At 40.7% G+C, this 22,370-nt stretch overlaps 1 protein-coding gene across 1 annotated transcript in view; it reads left to right on the top strand.

Annotated features, from left to right (window-relative positions):
* The window catches only part of Il23r (interleukin 23 receptor), a 64,464-nt gene extending 45,620 nt beyond the window's left edge, over positions 1–18,844 (top strand). The window contains exons 8-11 of the mRNA XM_052721960.1: positions 9,161–9,247; positions 11,886–11,988; positions 15,867–15,957; positions 18,062–18,844. Of these exons, the coding sequence (XP_052577920.1) occupies positions 9,161–9,247; positions 11,886–11,988; positions 15,867–15,957; positions 18,062–18,700 (920 nt within the window). The 3' untranslated portion in view covers positions 18,701–18,844. The remainder of the gene's footprint in view (positions 1–9,160; positions 9,248–11,885; positions 11,989–15,866; positions 15,958–18,061) is intronic.
* The last annotated feature ends 3,526 nt before the right edge of the window (positions 18,845–22,370 follow it).

Here is a 22,370-nt window from a genome sequence, read left to right as displayed (position 1 = left end):
CTGCTCCCTTTTCCATCATGTCTCCTGAGCTTTAGGTACTGGGATTGTGCTGTAGATGTACTAATTAAGTCTTTGCCACCCGTGGTCACTTAGTCTCTACATTTTGACCAGTTATGGATCCCTGTAGCAATCTCCATCTGTTGTAAAAAGAAGTTTCTTTGATGAGGGATATGAGCCACATTTATCTGTGAGTTTAAAGATAAGTGTTTAGAAATAGAAACTAAATTGACTTAGGAAAATCATAATAGTAGGTACTCAAATATGTTTTAGCAAATCCTCACTGTTTACCTTTTTAAGAATCCATGAAAAACCAGTTATTATCATGTTATTTAAATATTAATTCAGCCTATACCACTTGGCAGGCCTTAGAAGTGCTTAAGAACCTCAGTAAGCAAAGACCAAGATATATACCTTGGAGAAGTTTTATTCTAGAGAAGATAGAGAAGAATAATTACATAATAAGTTTCATTACCTTGTAAGTACAAATAAAAATAAAAGCAGGAAGAAGTAACCTACACAGGTGAAGAGCAACATGACTTGTGATTGAAAACAAAATATGTTCCCATAATATTATTTTTGTTAACCAGTTTGCTTGGTAATGGAGGTTTTTTCTCCCCAACAGCTAAACTCCAAGTAATTAAGGGTTTATTTATAAGGAAGTACATTCAGTGCAAGCAATAATGTTCCTTCCACAGAGGATTGTCCTGATTATTTTCTAAATTATTACATGTGTGTCACTGATTTCCAAAATTATACCCAGCTAGGCTAGTAGGCATTTCTCTGTATTGCTGCTCTCTGAAGAGCGTCTTTTCCTTGTCTTTAAAGCCTGGTCTTGAACACTGGGCATGGATGCACATGCCTATAATCCTATAACGTGGGAGGCTGAAGCAGGAGGATTTGGAGTTCAAGTTCAGCCTAGGCTAGGTAGTGAGAGTCTGCCAATAAATGGAAGGATGGATGGATGGATGGATGAATGGATGGATGGATGGATGGATGGATGGATGGATGGATGGATGGATAGATGGGGAGGATACAAGCAGCAAAAACTGCTCTCAAGCTATGATGCTAGTCAGTTGTAGCGTGGTTGGCCTGCCTGGTTCAAGTACTGCCATCTATGACAACAATAAAAGTTTTTGAAAAACCCAGGCTCAAAGAGAAACCGAAAGAGCTCATTTATAGTAAGAGCTGGGTGACTTGAATGACTTAATCTCTTTTCCTTCCTTGAATATTAAGCCTTTACTGGAAAGCAGAGCTTTATAAAAATTTAAAAAAAAATCAGTTCCTCAGAATAGAATATCAGGCTTTACCACATCCACAGGGGAAGTTTTGCTAGTTAGATACCCATGTTCCTCTATCCTAGCATGTTATCAAGTCACTTAGAAAGCCTGGGAGTCTTCAGAATATAAGACATTAGCTAACATTTCTAGGATGGTCACTATGGTAAACTTTTTACCTATGAATTGTTCTCTATTGCTATGGTCCTATAAAACCAGCATGATCATTGTTCCACCATGTAGATGAAGGCAATGAGGTCCAAAAACTTGCCAAAAGTTACAAAACATGGCAATAGCCAAGTCCTGGCACAGTCAGGCTGTGGGGTTCCAGGGCAGCTCAGCTGTTTGCGTTCCCTAGAGACCTAGGAAGAGCCTGTGTCAGTCCCATCCCAGTCACTGTCTAAATGCTCTCCACATGTGTCAATAAGAAAACCCTTCGGGCAGAGCTTTGTTTCATTATCAGTCCCTCAAACAGAGCCCGCCTCCTCCTCATTTATTCACGACAAAGTGTGAAGTAGTTGATGGGATATTATGATTATTTTCTCACTTGTTCATTTTCAAAGTGAGCCCTACATTAAAAACAAAGAAGAGCCGGGCGGTGGTGGCGCACGCCTTTAATCCCAGCACTCGGGAGGCAGAGCCAGGCGGATCTCTGTGAGTTCGAGGCCAGCCTGGGCTACCAAGTGAGTCCCAGGAAAGGCGCAAAGCTACACAGAGAAACCCTGTCTCGAAAAACCAAAAAAAAAAAAAAAAAAAAAAAAAAAAAAAAAAAAAAAAAAAAAAAACAACAACAAAGAAGAGGTTCCAGTCAAGTAAATTATCTAGAGTACAATGTTTCTCAGAGTGGGAGCCCTGGGCCAGTTGCTTGGAAATGCCTGTGCAGATACCTGAGCCGCTTCACTCCCAGGTTCTTCTGTAATGAAGTGTACGAAACTATGTTTAAATGGCAGACCAACCTTCAGATAGAAGCTCTGGTTGTGGTGGTTACTACCTGTAAATCCAGGCTGAGGCAAGAGTCTCACCAGGAGTTCAATGGCAGCCTGGACAGTATAGTGAATTCTAAGTCAGTCTGGAATATGTAATGAGACCCATCCTCCCACTCCAAGAATAGAGAGAATTGCTAATTATCATTCTTCCCAGATTTAGTTTCCAGCTTTCAATTTTCAGTGTTCCCAGATTTTTCTTGGGTTTTTTAGCTAACTCTGATGGAAACCAGAGGCAAAGAAGACCATCTAAATGAGCCCAAATACAAGGGAAATAGTAAACAAAACGGGGTTCTCAGATTGGATTCCCAGGGACTCAAGGGTCAAGATTACTAAGTAAAAGGTGGGCCTCCAAGGCCACATAGTCAGCTACTACACACAATCTGGCATGTCTACCCATATCTCTAGAGTTCTTTGCTCTCCTTTCTAGAGTTTATGCTTGGCTTAGTGACTTACTTACACGCACTGGGCCTATCTGGGCTTTGCTTGCAAAAGATGGTGGAGGCGCTGCCTCTGTGCCCTCACTAAGATACATTTGCCAAGTTCTGGTGTATTATAAAAGTCGGGATTTGTGGGAAAGCCTAGGGGAGGAGTCAACAGCTCTGCAGTCTGGTCATTGGAACACATTGGCAAGATGCCTTGGTGCTGGATTGGGGGCCTGCTGCTTAGTCTCCTTAAGAAAGAACACCTGGCAAAGGCAAGAAGCAGGGAGAGACAAGTGTAGAATCCAGTTTTAGCAATCACAGGCTTCAGAGGGCATGAGAGAATCTTAGGAATTCTCTCTCGTGCTGTCTGGCTGCTTCCTGAGAGTCTGCCCTTTCTGGCATCCTTGGCAGCCCAAGCTCTTAAAAAGCACAGGAAACAGGTCTGTGTTCTGGAATGGTGTCCACATGACCCTCTCTGTCATATCTGGTTTGCTCTGGCTGTAAGGCCTCAGCAAGACCGAACTACTGAGGACTTCTATGCCACCAACCTGCACAGCTGCTACAGAAACTTCTGGGGTCTTCAAGCACAGAAAATACCCAAAATGAAACAGATAATTCATCAATAATTTGTAGAAAACCAATACTGAAAACAAAGTCAGTTCCCTGAACTCAGTATTACCAATATAAATCAGAGACACTGCTCTGTCCTACAGACTTCTCTGTGATGGAAAAGGGCTTGAATTTAGTAATCCTTTTATGAAGTTAGAGTGCCAAGTGAAAGGCAGTAATTTCATAATGACTAATTAGTGTGCTTAACTGCAACTTTCAGTAGAAGTTTCCCAGAGAAGACAGACACCTGTTTGGACGGTTTTCCAGAGGACGGCAAGTGTGAGCAAGCTGTGAAACTTCTTTTCACTTTGTTCCTGGGAAGTTACTACCTGTAGCATCACCAGAGCTATTTAGGTACTCATTATTAGTTTTTCAGGATTTTTAGTGTCTAACGATGAAAAAAATCAAACATCTTAATAGAACTCAATATACATGCTATTAAATGTAATGCAAATTTGTTAACAGTGTACAGAGTGTTTTCCAAATTTTCCCTTGTTTATAATTAGAGACTTGTCATTCAGGCATATATAAATTAATTATAATTTGTAGATTCTTAGTTAATAAACTATGAAACAAACACGCTGTTCCTTGAAATATGAGCCATTTGGGACTTCTCATTGAGGTATTATCTTCTCCTGGTCCTGCCTCTAATAAATCACTGTTTTTCTGTAGGATAAGTAACAACTCAAGAGTATTGAAGGACTAGAGTGATTGCTCAGTGGGTAGAAGTGTGCACTGTTCTTCCCAAGAGGCTACTAGACTATTCAGACTTGAGAAGAGGGATGTACTGTGCCCAAAACCAAGAACGGAACTTTGAAGAACCTTTGACAACAGGCAAAAGTCTTACCTGTAGAATCTTGACTTGCTTTGACCTCTGACCTGCATCTCTATGTGGTCCACGTGGATGCCTTTGTCCGTCTTCCCTTTTCTCTGTAAACATACTACAAGGGAGGAATTCATGAATTAAGAGAGTCTGCTAGTAGTGTCTCTGCATACCTTGCCATCACTAATTATCATGGATGATACGATTCATTTACCCATGAAATAACTTGATCTGGCTTAGTTTTCCAGGTGTCACAGTGAGTTGGTTGCTGGCACACTATTGTTTCTTCCTTGGGCTTCTGATGCCTGTCTGGTGTTGTATGGTCAGTGTCTTTACTTTACCAATCAGTATAGGCTAGACCAAATGATTGCCCTCGATCTGATGGTATTGAATTCCGCCATCCCAGGTTGGGCCCGGAATGATAACACTTAAATGTTGTTACACAGCTGAATTATTAAAATAAGACTAGCAAGATAGGAACCAAACGGAGATGTTTATGTTTTAAGAAAATAGTACTTTGGTTAAAAAAAAATTACCTATTGCTTTGACTCTTGTTTTTTGGAAAGAAATGTCCAGAATGGCACCTGTCAGCTATGATCTAAGTTCTTATAATACAGTCCTTAACTGACACAAAGCCTGGCAAAGGAAGAAATAAATAAAACGGTCCCATAGATGCCTATGTCTGCGGCCAAAGAAGCCCACATATAGAAACACAACCTTGAAAAATAATTAGAAATGTGGGTCTCAAGATATATGGGAAAGAATCAACAGATAAGAAAAGGAAATTCATGTGCAGTGACATTTGTCCCAAAGCTAATTATGAAAGTAAGAACTTGAAGCCAATTCAAATATCCAACATAGCAATAAATAATATTTTTGAGGCTTTCATTCATGTAAAACATGGTACTAGGTACTTCATGTAAACTATCTCATTGTGGTGGTTTGAATGAGAATGGCCCCCGTAGACTCCTATGTTTGAATGCTTGGTCTCCAGTTAGTGGAGCTGTTTGTGGAAGATTAGGAGGTGTTCCTTATTGGAAGAGATGAGTCCAGATCTGACCCAATCTCTCTCTCTCTCTCTCTCTCTCTCTCTCTCTCTCTCTCTCTCTCTCTCTCTCTCTCTCTCTCTCTCTCTCTCTCTGCCTGTAACTTGCTCTGAACTATGATTCCGGCCACCACTGTTCCCTCCATGACGATCATGGACTCACTCTCTGAAACTGTAAGCAAGTCTCCAATTAAATAGCTTCTTTTATAAGATGCCTTGATCATGGTGTCTCTTCCCAGCAACACAACAGTAACTAAGATGTTCATTAGAATCCCTGAGTTAAGCATGGCTGTCTTCCAGTTTTGCTGTGAAGAACACAAGTCATGGAAGGAACTAATAATTTGTTTAGGGTTATGTAATTCCGATTGGTGGAGCTAGGACCTGGGCTATTTTATGTGAGCCAACAGTTTATGTTCAAAACAGCTTCTCAATCGGAGTGTTATTGAATGGGTATTCATTGCATGGGTGTGATGAGTATTAAGCAACTATGTGTTTTGAGAAATTTTTAATGAGGAAGTGCTCATTATGTAACACTGAATGCAAAAGACACGCTGTGATATTGCTAAGGCATGTGATCTCCAAGAGGGTATTGATGTGGAAACAAAACAAATGTTTCAAATGACTGCTTCTAGGTTGTGACACAATCTGAAATCCTGTGTGCTGTCCATAATCTTCTGTACTTTCCAAGCCTCTCCTAATTAGCGTGTGTTGACAGAGTGATCAAGAAAAATATCTGGAGAAAATAATCATAGGCTGAAGCTTTAAAGAATCAGTGCTCAGTGCTTTAGCCCAATAATACACAATGTGGTGGGATTGAGAACCCAGTGAGGCCAGGCAGGAATGACACACTGACTTGTCCCCAGAGAAGCAAAGCTACCTATTAGGGGGCCAGACTGCTGGCAGGTCCACCACCCTGAACTGCCCTGTTGTAAAAGTGAGACTGTTAATTCATGAACCTAGTGACCAGTACAAAGTACGTGCAGAAACTAGGTGAGAAATTCCACTCTTAACTGCCATGAAGACGACATTGGTTGGTTACCATACCTAAGTCTTCATTCAGTAAATGGCATGCTTAGTTATGATGAAGTTAGACATGATTGCAAGGCCCAGCAGAGAGCATATGAGGTCTTCTGTGTTGTCTGAAACACACTGGAAGATTCTGAGTGGTTGCCTCACAGTGATAACATGGTTGACCGGAAGTGGCCACACAGGGAAAAGCTAAGGAGACCATTTGGCACCAACTCAAAGAAACAAACAGAATACATTATTTCCAAAACCAGTCCTTTGGAGCAGATTTGGTTAATTTAGCCTGGTATTTGTTGGGCTAAAGAGTATATTTATGCTCTACTTTTTGTCCAAGAATGGGGAGCTATTTTTATTATAAAAACGCCAACTCTTTCCAGGCACATTGTCTTCTCTTAGGATCACTCTTACTTTCCATGATAGTATGTGCAAACTACATCAGAAAAATTTTCCAAACTAGAAATTATTTGGGTTTCTGAATATCCTGAAATATATCCTGTGAAGCTATACTAGTCATACAATGTAACATTCTACTGTAGGACAGAATTGTCCCATTGTGAACAAAATACCGCATTTAATAAAGCAGTAACAGAGATAGCATGAGGTTTCTCCAGCATGGAAATTAACGGCCTAATGGTTAAAGCTGACAGACAGAGCAACGTTTTACAGCTGTGAAGGAGTCTACGCGTGTGTCATTCTATCTGTGGGTGCTTTCATGTGTTAGAATACTTAAAAATACTACAAGAGACTGACAACTGATGAATTAAGAGGGTAGAATTGGGTTGTTTTTATCTCACACTTCTATTTTCTGTAAAAATATCTTCACCATAACTTTTGCTTTTACAATGAAAAAAAAATTTAAGTGTGATTTATAAAGAAATTAACTAGCCACTTGGTGGCAGTATGACATGGAAAATGCATGGTTTCATTTCATGCTATGCTAAAAAAATTTTGTCACAGATTTGATTTCTACCCTGATAGTTCTGTTTATAAGTTATTTTATTCAGATATTTAATCCTTTATGAAATTACCATCTCATAATTAAAAACCTCTTTTAAATGACTAGTTTAATTTCAATGAGCACACCTTGTTGATTTGAAACTACGATAACAGATTCTAAAGGAAAATTGTATTTATTCATTAAGGCTAATAATATGAAATACAGTTAGTCTTGTATGATATAAGTTACTAATCCAATGAAGTTTTCATTGCCAAATAATCAACTTGGTTTATACAGCAAAATTACATTAACTTATATTAAAAATACAACAGTTCAATTTACTATTTTTAAATGAAAATGCTAGTTTTCAAATAATAAAAGTGAAAATAAAAATACGGGCAACACATGCTGTAAACCTCTGCCTTTGCCAAAGGGAAAATTATGCTGCATTTTAATATTATATTTCTGCTCTTAAATTCCCAAAGCATGTAGCTGCCAGTCCTTCTTGACTTGTGAGGATGACAACTGCTCTGTGAGCCATTCATCTAGATGAGCAAACCTGGCAGGTGGCCATGACTACTTAACCTTCATGACTCAGGATTTAGTAGAATTATTTGCCAGGGAGCAGAAGAAACTTAGTGAAACACTGTGAATCTCAAAACAATTTCTGATTGCCACAATTCCCAGGGAACACTTTCCTCTTGCTGTGGAAAGAGTCAAGACACAAGACAGACCTTACAGTTTCCTGATGTTCTCGTCTGCTAAAATCCCCAGCCCATACTTTACAGAAATTTGCCCTTAAGTTACCTGCATACAATTAACTCTTTCAAAAAAAATTCTAAACGCCTATAGGAATCTTTTCTTTGAATATGTGTTGTGCATTTCTTAACAAGTGTTCCAGAGACCACACTTTATCACATAAGCCTTTGGTGGCTTGGCAACAGGAACATCTCAAGTTGTGCAAAACACTTTTTCAAAAGGTGAATTTGAATAGTGACCCTGGAATGGCTGGATACGCAGGGCGTCTGGGATGCTGAGCTTAGAACCTCTTTCAGAATCAGAACCTTCTTCAGTGCTGTCTTCTGCTCTTGAGGGTTGTGCCCTTGAAGTCACCTCTGACAGCTCTCATTTATTAGGAAGCAGGAGAAGGGCAAGCTTGCTCTGGAACTCTTTTGAATTCAGACCTAAAGTAAATTAACTGCCAAGACTTCTTACCTCACCCAGTTCCCAAGCTTTCATTAGTGGGGCCCTGAAAGTCTGGTGGCCAGACAGGGCTGGCCAAGATCCTCAAGAGCAGGAAAGCAGTGAGAGGAGTCATTAGTGACACCTCACCCCTGTGTTACAACCTCAAAGTGTCTGCTCATAAAAGCTCACCTTAGTGCAGCCAAAACCAGAGCCTGTACCAAGGCAGAGGTGACCCAGCTTGGACGGCCAAGGCAATGTGGACATCATAGCATCATCACCAATTGGAAGAAACCAAGTAGGAACAAGTTATTGTGCATTTTTGTGGCTGGGTGGAATTTTTATCTTGGTATTGTCTTGGTGTTTGTTGCCTAGAAACCAAGTGAAATTGCTAGCCATGTTGGTATTTTAAAGCCTGGTGTAGTTTTTTGTTTTGGGGGTTTTTTGTGGGGGGGTTATTTGTTTGTTTGTTTTGGTTTTGGTGTTTTTGGTTTTTGGTTTTTGGTTTTTCAAGACAGGGTTTCTCTGTGCAGCTTTTGGAGCCTGTCCTGGATCTCACTCTGTAGACCAAGCTGGCCTCAAACTCAGAGATCCACCTGCCTCTGCCTCCCAAGTGCTAGGATTAAAGGCTCAGCCTGGTGTAGTTTGAACTGTCCATTCAGAAGTTCCTCCTTCAAGATGTAGTCACTGAAAAGAAAATAAAAGATACACATTTGAGGCCCTTGCTTTATCCCACCCTCTGAATATATTAAAATTACTACTTTAATCACCTCCAAACAAGAGAAAAATGTCTCAGGAACGTGGGCCACTAGAATGCTAAGACCCAAAATGTTGATACTCTCTTTCTTGTTTTAAGTTCCTCAGGTCACATCAAAATCATCCCACGAATCTCAGAAGATTGAGATGCTCACTGCTACAGTCTTTAAAGGACATCTTACTTCTGGTAAAGAAAAAATGCACATGTTTGTATGTATGTGTGTATGTATGTACATGGAATTAAGGCCTCCTCAGCAGGTAACTTTCACACCAAAAATGACATATCAGCATTTCTGGGAAATACTTGACTAGGTTCAAAATGTGCTTACACTGAATGTAAGCAATAGATCAGGGGCACCTGTCTGCTGTGGTAGTGAGGAGGTTACATTGTTGTTTCAGCAGGCTATGGGTCTCAAGTCCCAAAAACGTCTTTTTAAAAACATATCACCTGCCCACCATGTGCTAGGGTTGTATGTACATCATCTGTCAATCCGAAGAGCAACCTGTTGAGATAAATGCCATGGACCTACTCTGTAGAAGGGAAAACTCAACTTCAGGGAGGCTGAAGAATGCTCAAACGTACAAAACTGTTAGAAATTCAAGTCTTACTTTCATTTATTTATTTGTTTGTTTTTGGTTTTGTTTTGCTTCTCAAGACAGGGTCTCACTCTGTAGCCCAGTTCCAGGATGTCCTGAAATTCACAGCCTGCCTCCTGCCTTAGCTTCCCAAATGTTGGGATTACCAGCATGAAACATCATACTCAGCCCTATCCTTTTAAATACACAAGTCTGTGCTCTTCCTCTTAGATGAACCAGATCCCATTTGATTTGTTAACATGGACTTGATGTGTTTTTATTGATGGCCACACATAAATGTTTCAGGCATGTAAAAATATTAGATAAGATTGTACGATGAGCAAATATAACTCTAAATTGAAGTTTGACATCGAAAAACTTGAGACCTGACTGTTTGACTAGCAGACTATTTATTTCCTGGCACAAAAATCTAACAGGACTAGAGTAAGGAATTTTGCAGGTTGTATTGGTATTTTTGCACTGTTGTGAATTTATTCAACAAATACGTGTTAAATAGCTATGTACTGGGTACTGTTCTGGGTGATGGGAAATTGACAATGAAAAAAAAAGTGGACAAAGCTGGACCTGGTGGTGTAAGCCTATAAGCCTAGCAATGAGGAGGTGGAAGCGGGAAGATCAACAGTTCAACACGTCAGCTACATAGCAAGTTAGACGTCAATATGGGCTACATGAGATCTTGTCAAAGAGTGAAGGAGGCAGGGAGGGAGAAAAGGAGGGAAGGAGAGGGAGGGAGGGAGGGAGGGAGGGAGGGAGGGAGGGAGGGAGGGAGGGAGGGAAGGAGAGAGGAAAAATAAACAATGCCTTTGTCTTCCTTGAGCTTCTACTCTTCATAGATAGGGGAAAAAAACAACAAAACAAGAAGGAAAATGTCACATGTTACACAGAAGCACGAAGCAGGCAAAAAACATCCCAGTACAGATTCCTAACTGTATACATGCACATTGAATTTTCTGTGGAAATTTTGGAGGCTGGGGACTCATGGCTGCTCCATTAGACAGACAGTACTATCTGTATCTTGTAGAAAATAAAATGTGACTCTCAGCAAGTTGATAATTATTCCCCAAGTTCATAGAGCTGAAGAACGGCAGAGTTCAATCAGACTCCTGGTCCCTCTGATAATCCTCCTTACACTATGTCCCCAAGCACCACGTTACCTTGATAACCCTCTCTCTAATTCCAAGCTCTAATGCTCAATGGTGTGCAGTAGCTTGCAACCCCAATAGTTGCTTAGAATATTCAATAATACATCTTTAGTCCTAGAAAAATATGAATTCCCTAGTCTGTGAGAATTTGAAAGAGGTAAAGTTCACAGGCTCTTGCCTGGCAAGTGTGTTTAAAGAGGAGGAAGGAAAACCTGGAAGCCCCCGGGTGAACGGAGCAGAGAAGTGACTAGTGTGGGTCTAGTAGCTGCCTAGTGCTAATTATCAAAGAAAAATGGCAAAGGAGGCAGGGATGAAAGAAGAATGGAAAGGTGGAAAGGTAGCTGCTAACTCGGCATGATCCTACAAGTTCCAAATTGGTAAATCACGTCTGAAATATCTTCGAGATCTGAAAATACTGCGGTTATCTTCCCCTGTACTAGGGGAAAATGTGATGAGCCTATGAGTAACACACATTGGATAAACTCTATTGAGAGATCTAAACAGATCAATTCAACTTCAAAATGTAAGAAAGGTGTTTTTAAAATGGGTGTCACATGTGGCAATTTTTATTTCTTCCCCACAGCATATACTGTTCTAGGCAGAATTACTATGCTTTCTTATAGGTCAAATTTCATTTTCAAGAATGGTGAGAAGTCACAGATAAATGTTGCCTCACAGAAAAGGTTACAAAGAGATCTTAGTTGTGGCTTTGGCCAGCCTTAGACATTGTCACAGCAGTTGGGAATTCTCAGCTGTGTCAGACAAACCAAATGAGGTTTATCACAGCACTTACTCACATAAACTGTGTATGTGTGCGTTGACCACATTTGCTGGAGATGCACTTCTAGAAACCCACTGACCTCAGATAGACGCGGTCCAATTTCCTCAGACAGAAGATGGTTTCCTGGGGTACACAGTCAGGCAATCTGGAAGGGCAGTCACTTTGTAGTCTCAGGTGAATGTTAACTCTGCCTTCCCTCCCTTTGAGATCAGCGACTGTCACTTTAAACAGGGTGCAGAAAACAGTGGCGTGGTCACCACATGGACACTAATGCCTAGTTAAATTTCGTTTCTTTCCTTTGTTAGATAATAGTCAAGACATTGGATTTTTGTCGGGAATGGTCTTCTTGTCCACCATGTTGCCGATTTTTACTCTGATTGGGATATTTAACACATCACTTCGAATAGGGTAGGTTCTTGTAGTGTCTGGTTCCTGATTTAGGCCATATACGTGTACTACCAAAATATAGTCAAGTCAGTTCTTTACACATTAACATCTTTATTTTGAAAAAGAGAATTTTTAATCATTATTGTGTGTGTGTGTTATTTGTGACTGGAAGAGTGTATACATGTCACAGGGTGTGTGCATGGAGATCAGAGGACAGCTTTGTTGTTGGGTCTCCCTTTCCACCCTTATGTGAGATTCAGGAACTGAACAGGTCTCATGCAGGTAACCACAGCTGGTATTAAGTCTGTGAGTGTGGCAACCATGTCGTGTCCTGAAGACAGCATTTCACAGCACTCCTCCCTATCCTCTGTCTCTTACCTTCTTTCTACCCCTTCATCTGCCATGCTGGCTTGAGCCTTGCAAGGTGAGGGTATTTTAGATATTCCACTCAGACTGATCATTAAACAGTTACTTATTTCTCAGAACTTTGACCAGTTATGAGTCTCTGCATTGACAGCTGCTTACTGTAAAAAGAAGCTTCTCTGACCCAAGTTGAGAATACCACTAATCTATGAGTATAAACAAATACATAGAAGGCAATTTGACAACAGGACCATTTAGCAAAAGGTCTATGCCCTTCCCAGGCATGAGCTTTTAACCAGGTTTAACACCACACTTGAATTTCCTCCTGTAGACAGGTTTCAAATCCAATCAGAAAGTGGATGGTCACTCCTGTAACATTCTTGGCGCTATAGCACCAGTGAATACATTTTGCCTGGCATTTTAGTATTGTAGAACATGAGGTTACCACTGGGTAAAACCATTGATGACTTTCCTCCCCCAGTGGCCGACATAAACCCTTCCAGCATTATGAACACTGGCCAGTATGAAGGAAGTTTCCAGGTCAGTTCCAGCATCATTTTTCTATATTCTGCAACCAATGTGTATGGTGTCTTCAGAAATAATGTCTTACCATCTAGTCATGGTGGGCAACAAAAATCAGTAGTAATAGCCTGTGTTGTCTTGAGGAAGGGCCCATCTTCTTCCAAATAACTTCTCCCAGTACAGTATTAGTAAAGGTTTCTGCCTAGTTGTTCAAAATGAGATGTGAGTAAGGAAAGGCCTCTGATTTTCTATATGTTACCAGATGCATTTGGCATTTTTAATATGTTTACAGACCAAAGATGTTTAATGTTACAGTTTTTTAGTGTGTCTAATAATGCACAGATTTGGACACACATGAACATTCTCTGGTTTCTGACTTAGACTGTATATAGCTAATCAGAAATTGGAAACCAGTGTCTTTTTTGTGTCAACACTTATTTCATGAAGCAATCATTCATCTAAATGTATAATCAAAATGAAGAAGAAAGATTTTAAGCAAGCTAGTCTATAAATTATACCAACCTATTATCTGCACAGGCTTTTCCCACAGAACTTAATATTTCAAATTTTAAATTATATGTTAATAAGTGTATCCCTAGTGCCTTTTCAAAGTGGACGAACTAGTATGTAATTTTGCTTGGGGGTGTCTTAAAATGTAATTAATTACAAAGATTCTTGAAACTTCTTAGTGTTCAAATAATGCCTGTAAAAACTGGTATTATCGTCTAAAGATAATATTAATAATATTAGTATTAGCATCTAAAGATATCCTAGATAGTTTGAAATTTTAAATAACCATTTCATTACAATAATTCATATGACCCAAAGACTTTTAGTTAGCAATAATGCATAAGAAAATAGAACAATTCTTGGATAATTTAATTGCTTAAATTCTAATTTTAAGAAAATAAAAGAGAGGCTTGGGAGATGGCTCTTTCATTAAAGTAGGACTTGAGTTTGAGCCCCAGAATCCAAGTTAACAAAGGTCACAGGTATTGTGTTACTTACTTATAACCCCAGTGCTGGAAAAGCAGAAACATGCATATTTGTGAGGCTCACTGACCTACTTTCCAAGCTCCAGGCTGGTGATAGACCCTGTCTTCAAAATAAGGCAGATAGCACCTAACCCATGGTTGTCCCCAGGCCTCCACATGTACACATATCCACAAATCCACACGTATATAATGAAAATGCGTGCACATGTAAAATAGAAAGAAGAAATAATTCCAATATAAGTATTTAACATATAAGTAGATACTGTTGGTTAATACAACTATACATTACTGATAAAAGCCCGTTATTAAAATCGGATCTAAAACAGAGGCAAAAATCACATTTTAAATATGCACAGATTCTATGTATTAGTGATTAAGATCAAGTTACCAATAATGCATCAGTGTCGAATTAAGGAAAGAAGTAAAAGCACTTCCCTTGGAGTCATTTAACCAAGAACAAAGTCCAGATTGGAATCCTCTGCCTCAGGTTCCCTGTACCTTCTCATCTGTCTGCTGTATGAGTCTGAACCTGTACCTGCCTGAAGGCTGTCTTGTGAATCTGTCTGACCATGTGTCTGTGTGTGTCTCTCCCCATGTGTGTCTGTCTGTCTGTGAATGTTGTGTGTGTCTCTCACAAAGGGCTTCACTCTTTATTGATCAACACAGAAAGCATCACATGGGAAAGGAACAGGATACTTTATAGAAATCTTTAACAGAGTTTTACAAGGGATTAAGTCCCTGGCTCCAACTGATCCCAACTGACCCAGATAACACCAATGAAAAATATCATTGTTTATCAACTAATATCCATACATGATTGCTTTCAACCTTTATGGTAGGTTTTAGAAAGTGGCTTTCAACTTCTATATTTGCTGCTTTCAGCAAATGACACACATGCATTATCTGGGTCAGGGGCACGGAAGAGGAGATAATTTAAGATTATAGCTATGCATTAGCTTAGGTTGTAAATGTTGATTACGTGGGAAATCCAATGCAAGTAAGATTGACTACTACAGTATTTTCTTAAAGGCGGATTAAACAAACTGAATACACCGTAGGCTAGCGTTCTCTTAAGTGACCTTGAGGTGTATTATTAATCCTGGCGGTGAGGTACAGCAGAAGTTTCAGTCTTTCAAGATGTAAAATATTTTCAGAACATCGTATCGCCACATAAATATAACAAAACTAAGAGTAGATAAATTAAAAATATATATGTAAAATCACTGTATACTGTATCAATGTGCATTGTGAAACATCACAGTATCATCAACTCACTAGCTTGGTCTACTTATAAACAGAAAGAATGTGAATTAATTTTGAAATCTGAGCCATAAAAGATTGTATACATATATACAAAGAAATCATTCTTCCCTAGTGTCAGTCAAGGTCAAAGGAGCTTGCAAAGTTCACTCAGCCATTTTTGTTGTTATTTAATAAATGTGTTTAGGGAACCTGCTAAAACAAATGACAGGTCTTACTTGTTTCACAGTTTCTTGGTGTATAAAAATAGACCTCAGATCAGTGTGGTCTTGTCTACAACCCTGGTATAGCCTTTTTGCCCAAATGAGTGTGCACAGTCAATGTAGAAAGTGCTTTTATACACAAAGGCAACACGAGAAACATCTGACAAGACATCAAACTGGCTTCTCACTGAACCCTTTTTAAGTAAGAGACAGAAGACTTTCCTTCATGAGGTTAAGTTTGTACCATTCTAGCTCAGTTCATCACCTATGATTGCCTGCTCTGATTCTAAAGAGATGTGCTGAGAGAGCATGGCAGTGCATGCCCTTAATCCCAGCACTCAGGAAACAGAGGCAGGGCCAGCCTGGTCTGCAGAGCAAGTTCCAGTATAGTCAGGGCTACACAGAGAAACCCTGTCTCAAAAATCTAAGGAAGGAAGGAAGGAAGGAAGGAAGGAAGGAAGGAAGGAAGGAAGGAAGGAAGGAAGGAAAGAAGGAAGGAAGGAAGGAAGGAAGGAAGGAAGGAACTGTTTCTAATGTGTCATTTTTTGTTTTCTAGAATTAAAAGAAAAGTCTTACTGATAATCCCAAAGTGGCTTCATGAAGATATTCCTAAAATGGAAAATAGTAATGTTGCAAAATTGCTACAGGTAATCAAACAGCACCAAACAGAACGTGATTGGTTCCCAGTGTGGTAGGTATGCCAGTAATACCAGCGTTGGAAAGGCTGGGGCAGGAAGATCACAAATTCAAGGCCAACTTGAGCTACATAATGAGATCTTTCAAAACAAATAAGTAGAGGCTGGAGAGGCTGCTCAGTGGTTAAGAGTATTTGTTGCTCTTGCAGAGGACCCAGGTTCAATTCTTAGCACCTACATGGTGGCCCACAGCCATCCATAACTCCAGTTCCAGAGGATCCAATGCCCCTTTCTGACCTCTTCAGACACCATATACACACATAATACACATACATATATGCAAACAAAACACTTGTACATACAAAATAAGATAAATAACTCTAAAAATAAATAGTAAACAACAACAAAATCTCCACAATTGAAATGTCAGTTGGAGTGCAGTCTGGTCATTAGAGTAGAAACATAGCTATGTATATGTGTGTGTGGAAACAAAGTTGTAGCATCTCAAACCCTAGATGAAAGAACAGTTAGCAGAGTAAAGGGCAGGAGAAAAGGAAACTATACTATTCAGGAAGAAAGACTGGTAAGTGTCTTCAGGGAAGAGGAGGGAGGGAAGAAATGTTTTGTGGAACATGCATTAAAGGCTCCAAGAGGATTGTTTACAAGAGACGGAGTTGTGTCCAAGTCTCAGGGAGGGTACCAGTCCATTTCTCCAACTTTATGGACTATGCAAAGATTATTGTTGGGTGACTGTGGAAGATGGTGTCACTGGGGTGGACTAGGATTTATGTCAACCAGGAAAAAAAAAAAGAGTATGCACCAGGATGGCCCTGGGAAGGGCACGGGTGTGTGTGGGGGGGTGCGGCTTTGCCAGCTACAGAGCCAAGATCAGAAGTATATGTTTCCAGAACTTCTAGAACTCTGCTTAGCCATCACCATTTTGAATACCCAGTTAGTGGGACAAAAGTGTCATCTAAACATGTAATCCTACCAGAACAGTGACCATAGAAAATGAGCCCAAATGTGATGGATGCAGAGAGGAAATATGGGAAGATGAGGACTTCCTTGAATGTTCTTGGCAGAAGAGCCATGTGAGCTCAAGAACAGAGGGGACAGCAACATCTTGGGCAGTGCTGGCCTATCTGTAAAACAGACACACATGGTTCTGCTTAAAGCTAGGTGAGCCCACTGTCTCAGTTTGCTTTTTATGGCTGTGATAAACCACTATGACCAAAAGCATCTTGGGGAGGAAAGGGTTTGTTTCATCTTACAGCTTGCAGTCCATCATCCAAGGCAGGCAGGGCAGGAACTTGAGGCAGGAACTGACGCCAAGGCCATGGAGGAGAGTTGCTTACTCGCTTGCTTTCCATGGCTTGTTCAGTGTGCTTTCCTACAGCACCCAGGACCACTATAGTGCTCGGGGGTGGCACTGCCCACAATGATCTAGGCCCTCCCACATCAGTCATCAATCAAGCTTGTTCACAGGCCAATCTGGTGGCCACATTTCCTCAACCTTCTTCCAAAATGACTCTAGCTTGTGTCGAGTTGACATAAAACTAATCAGCACAACTACAAATCAACTTAGCCCAGACATATGTCATATGAACAAAGGATTCCCAAGATAGAATAAAAATACATAAATAAAAATTTTAAAACTTTTTTTGTTTGGTTTTGGTTTTGTTTCACACAGGGTTTCTCTGTGTTACAGCTCTGACTGTCCTAGAATTCGTTTTATCGACCAGGCTGGCCTCGAACTCACAGAGATCTGCCTGCCTCCGGAGTGCTGGGATTAAAGGTGTGTGCCACCACAACCTGGCTAAAAAACTTTTTTTTAAGGTTTTAACCAAGAAATATGCTTAAGACTTGGATTGTTTTTAATTCTATCTTTGGGAGGCCTGAATAAAGGTTTAGAAGACACCAAAAAGACAGGAGAAAGTCATCCAGGACATAACACTAAGATAAAGGGGAAGGAAAGGGAAGTTGGAGAAAGAACATTTCATCCCTAACTCAATTATTCAGTTGATTCCTTTAAATAGTTTTTGGGATTGTTTTTTTTTTTTTTTGGGGGGGGGGTGTTTTGTTTGTAAAGTGAAGTAATGTCTTTTTTTTTTTCTAGGAAAAAAGTGTATTTGAGGATAATAATGACAGTGAGCAAGCTCTGTATGTGGATCCTGTGCTTACAGAGATAAGTGAAATCTCTCCGCTGGAATACAATCCAACAGGTTACAAAGAAGAAAGGCTCACAGGACTCCTGGAGACAAGAGACTGTCCGCTAACAACGCTGTCTACCAGTTCTTCTGTTGTGTATATTCCTGATCTCAACACTGGATACAAACCCCAGATTTCAAACATTCCCCCCAGGGAAGACCATTTCATTAACAGGGATGAGAAGGAGTCTGCAACCCTTGAGGCCACAAGTGACCACTTTACCAGACTGAAAACATATCCCAACTTTGCATTTTCTGCCTCAAGTACGACTTTACTAAGCAAAATACTAATTCTTGATGAATTGAACCTCGTTTTAAATCAAGGTGAATTCAATCCTCTTGACATACAAAACTCAAGACAGGAGGAAACAACCATGATTTTGGAAAGTGACATACCCAAGGAAACTATTCCAGAGCAGACCCTGCTGTCTGATGAATTTGTCTCCTGTTTGACAGTCGGGAGTGAGGACTTGGCATCTATTAATACTTACTTTCCACAGAACATTTTGGAAAGCCAATTTGGTGGGATTTCACTCTTGCAAAAGTAGACTGTCCCGTCAAAGTCAGTGAGAGAGGCTGCCTTTCCACTGAAGGCCAAATCTTCCCTCCAAAGAGTGTAGTTACACTTACAAGACACCAGGAATGAACATCCCTCTATGGTAAAGCAAACAAAATAAAAACAAGGAGGTAGATTTGTTTGTTTGTTTCTAGTTCCATTTTCTAATGTTTCCACTTGAGACAGGCGCTCACATAGCCAGGCTTGACTTCAACTCACTACATAGTGGGAGGATGACTGAAGCCCGGCTTTTCCTGCCTCTTCCTCTCAAGTGCTACGACTCAAGGTGTGTGCCACCAGGTCTATTTTTTTCACAGTTTTTTCGTTAGGTTGTACAGAACAGTTCTGCTTGTATAAAGGGTAAGCAGTGACGAATGCGTAGTGGTGAAATCAAAGTAGAAAATAGGTCTTTAAAATCAAAACATGAACATTTCCTGGCAGAGGCAGAGTCAAGCTTAATTTTGTCTTATCACTTAAAATTAGATGTAGAACCAAACAACAAAACAAGTAAAAGCAGAAACAGATGCTAGCAGCTAATATTAACATACTTGCTTACTGTTCTTCCACTGCGGTCCTTGTTTTAGATTAAAAGATTGTGAATCAGTGGTGGTTGGAACCATGGGCCTGCTTTCTCCATCCAGGTTAGGAGTGGTGGGCATTAACAGGTATTTTAAATCCCTGGTAGTAGGTTCCTCCACCAATACAGTAAGCTAAATCGAGCCCAAAAAAAGTAAAGAACCAGGTTTAATCTGAGCAAAGCATTTCCGGGTGATCTCGGAGGAAGGAAGGAGGGGAAATCATGTGGCAGGTCTATGGACCAGAGCCTAAATACCCTGTAGGCGTGGTCTTGATCAGCTCCAGGGAAGGAGCCGCCACTTGGCACACTTTCTGAAAGGGGCAGGTTTGAGGCAGAGCTTCCAATGGAACCAGGATCATACTGTGGCAAACACCAGTATTTACCTTCTAGCAGAATCCATGTGAGGCAGGAGGCACAGGATTGGCAAGACAGGTGGTTTGACTGTTATTTTCAACTATATGTTGAGTATGTCATAAACAGATGTGTATCCTACTCTGGAATGGTGAACATTTACTCCATCTGCCCTTGTCCCGTAGCCTGTGTCTGCTGCAGACATTGCAGGTTGGTCCCTACATGCCTTGGTTTACTTTTGTCTCATTCTCTAATGCCATTGTGATCCAAAGTAGAACAACTAGTTACAATGTAAAAAACTTAAAAACCTGATGGAAATTCCGTTGTCTAATCCTAAAATAGATACGTCTTTTTTGTACTTTACATAATCTAAAAGGGATGCTTTATGTCACTCACAAAACGCAATTGTTAAATATCCTGACTTGTAAAGTATCATGACTTTGCTTTATTCTTCTCTAAAGAGAGACTGACAATAAGAGACAGAGGCAGGTCAGATTTGATACAAAAATGTCAAGACAGATTCATCTTTTGTTTGTTGGATAATCTGGTATATTGTGAAGGATATTTCCACAGGTCATTTCATTATAATCATAAATCTAACGCATTTAGAAAGCTTTTGTCCAGTTCAAAGGATGAAAGCAAAGAGTTCTTTGCTCTTCTGTCAAGGCTTCCGGAGCAGTGCGTGCCCCTAACTCCAGGCAGTGTGAAGGGAGCAGCAGTTTTTGTTATGCGGTGTCTCCTCCCACCACATCCCTGTTCAGCACAGGAAAAACTTTTTTAGCTTACAAAGTAACAGGTTTCTCTGTGGCTTTTTCATAGAGACCTAACATTGGTTGACACTCTCCCCACTTTCTGTCCTTGTGCCCATGCCTACTTAAGCCCTCCCACCCCCAGGACTGCCACTTGTACTTGCAAAGCACATGTGTTCTATTACCCTCCCCTTCTCTCCCCTTAAAGCCCTTTTTCTCCCCTCTCAAGAGCCCCTTTCTAGGTTCCTGGCCTCTACCCATACTCACATCTACAAATGCACATGTAAAAAATTAGAACTAAGGATCCACATAAGAGAAAGAACATGCAAATGTTGTCTGTCTGAGCATGGGTTACTTCATTTCATGTAATATCTGGGAGAGGAAGAGCTGGTTAACAATGGATACTGCTCTTGCAAAGGACCTGAGAGTTCCAATCAGCGGTATCCATGCTGGTTGAGTCACAGCTACTCAAACTCCAGGGGATCTGAAAGCTTTTCTAGTCTCAGAGGGTACCTGCATTCATGCACACATGCTCCCATACCGACAAACACATAATTTAAACATACTTATAGAAAACAATATATAATATTTTCTTGTCTCACCCATTTTCCTGCAAATTTCATAACTTCATTTCTCTTTGCTGCTGAATAATATTCCATTGGGCATATGTACCACATTTTCACTATCCACTTATCAGTTAGTGGACATCCAGACTGGTACCATTCCTTGGTTACTGAGAGTAGAGTAGCCTTGAAGGATGAGCAAAATCTCTCAAACAGATGTTAAGTCCTTTGGGTCTAAGCCCAACCGCGGTTGTATAATAGATCTATTACTAGGTTTTTGAGGACTTCTCCACACTGCTTCCCACAGTGTCGGCACAGTTTAAACTTCTACTGACAGTGCATAATGGTCCCTTTCTCCACATTCTCATGGTATTTATTTCCTTGATAACAGCCAGTCTGATTGGGGTGGGATGGAATCTCAAAGTTGTTGTTTTTATATAACATGATTATTTATTGAATCTTAAGGAATTTCATATCATGTACCCCAATCCCACTCACCTTCCAGTCCCTCCATATCTGTCCCTCACCCCCACAGCTTCCCACTAAAAAGAAAACCCAAAAAAATTTAAAAAACAAAAAACTTCCTCACTCCTCCATCTTCCTACCTCTCCAACATCTCTTCAATTATTCTGGTGGCATTGGGAACTGTGGTGTGCCACACAGTGTACCCTTTTATCGACTCAGTTTTACTTGTAAATGTTCATTACAATGAGTTGTTGGTCTGGTTGAAGACCTCTGTTTTCTGGCACACCATCATCACTGGACCCTCACTCATCTGAGAGTCCTCTCAGACATCCTGCTATTGCCCTGAGTCCTAGAGATCCTGCAGCTATTGTCCAGTTCCACAGGACCAGTCCCCTCATGCACTCCAGCAGGTCACAGATGGTGTAGATGTTAGGGTAGGCCAGCCCAAGGCCCAGGATGTGGACCTGAGTGGTAGTTGAGCTGGTCAGTCCAGGCTACTGGGACCAACCCCCTCCAGTGAGGTGTGGAGCCAGCTCTCCTATAACCATGTCATCCAGAACAGCTTTCCTACACTTGTGGTGAGGGGTGGTGCCATCTCTCAGGAGTGCAGGGGAGACAGCTCTACCATGAGGGGTGGAGCCAGCTCTTATGCTGCAGTGTCCATCAAGGGACAGGGCCAACTATCTCAAGGCCAGTGAAGGGCAGGGCTGGCTCAGCTCGGCCCTTGGATTTCAACATTCATAGTTCCTATTCCCCTATGTGGTAACATGGGCCATAGAGATCAACACAGACCCCAGCTGCAGCAGGACCATAGACCCAGACATGATCTAGGCAGCAGCTTGGGCCTGGACATCACTATGGCCCTGGGTGGCAGCACAGGACACCCAGATCAGTCTGGTCGCGTAGCAGCATGGCCCTCAGACACCAACATGGTCTCAAGTGGCTGACCAGACCCCT

This window comes from Peromyscus californicus, unplaced genomic scaffold, assembly GCF_007827085.1.
Source record: "Peromyscus californicus insignis strain IS unplaced genomic scaffold, ASM782708v3 Scaffold_6__1_contigs__length_162567912, whole genome shotgun sequence".
NCBI lineage: Eukaryota > Metazoa > Chordata > Mammalia > Rodentia > Cricetidae > Peromyscus > Peromyscus californicus.
The sequence above is the reverse complement of the archived record's forward strand: the minus strand, read 5'-3'. Positions and strand labels throughout refer to the sequence as shown.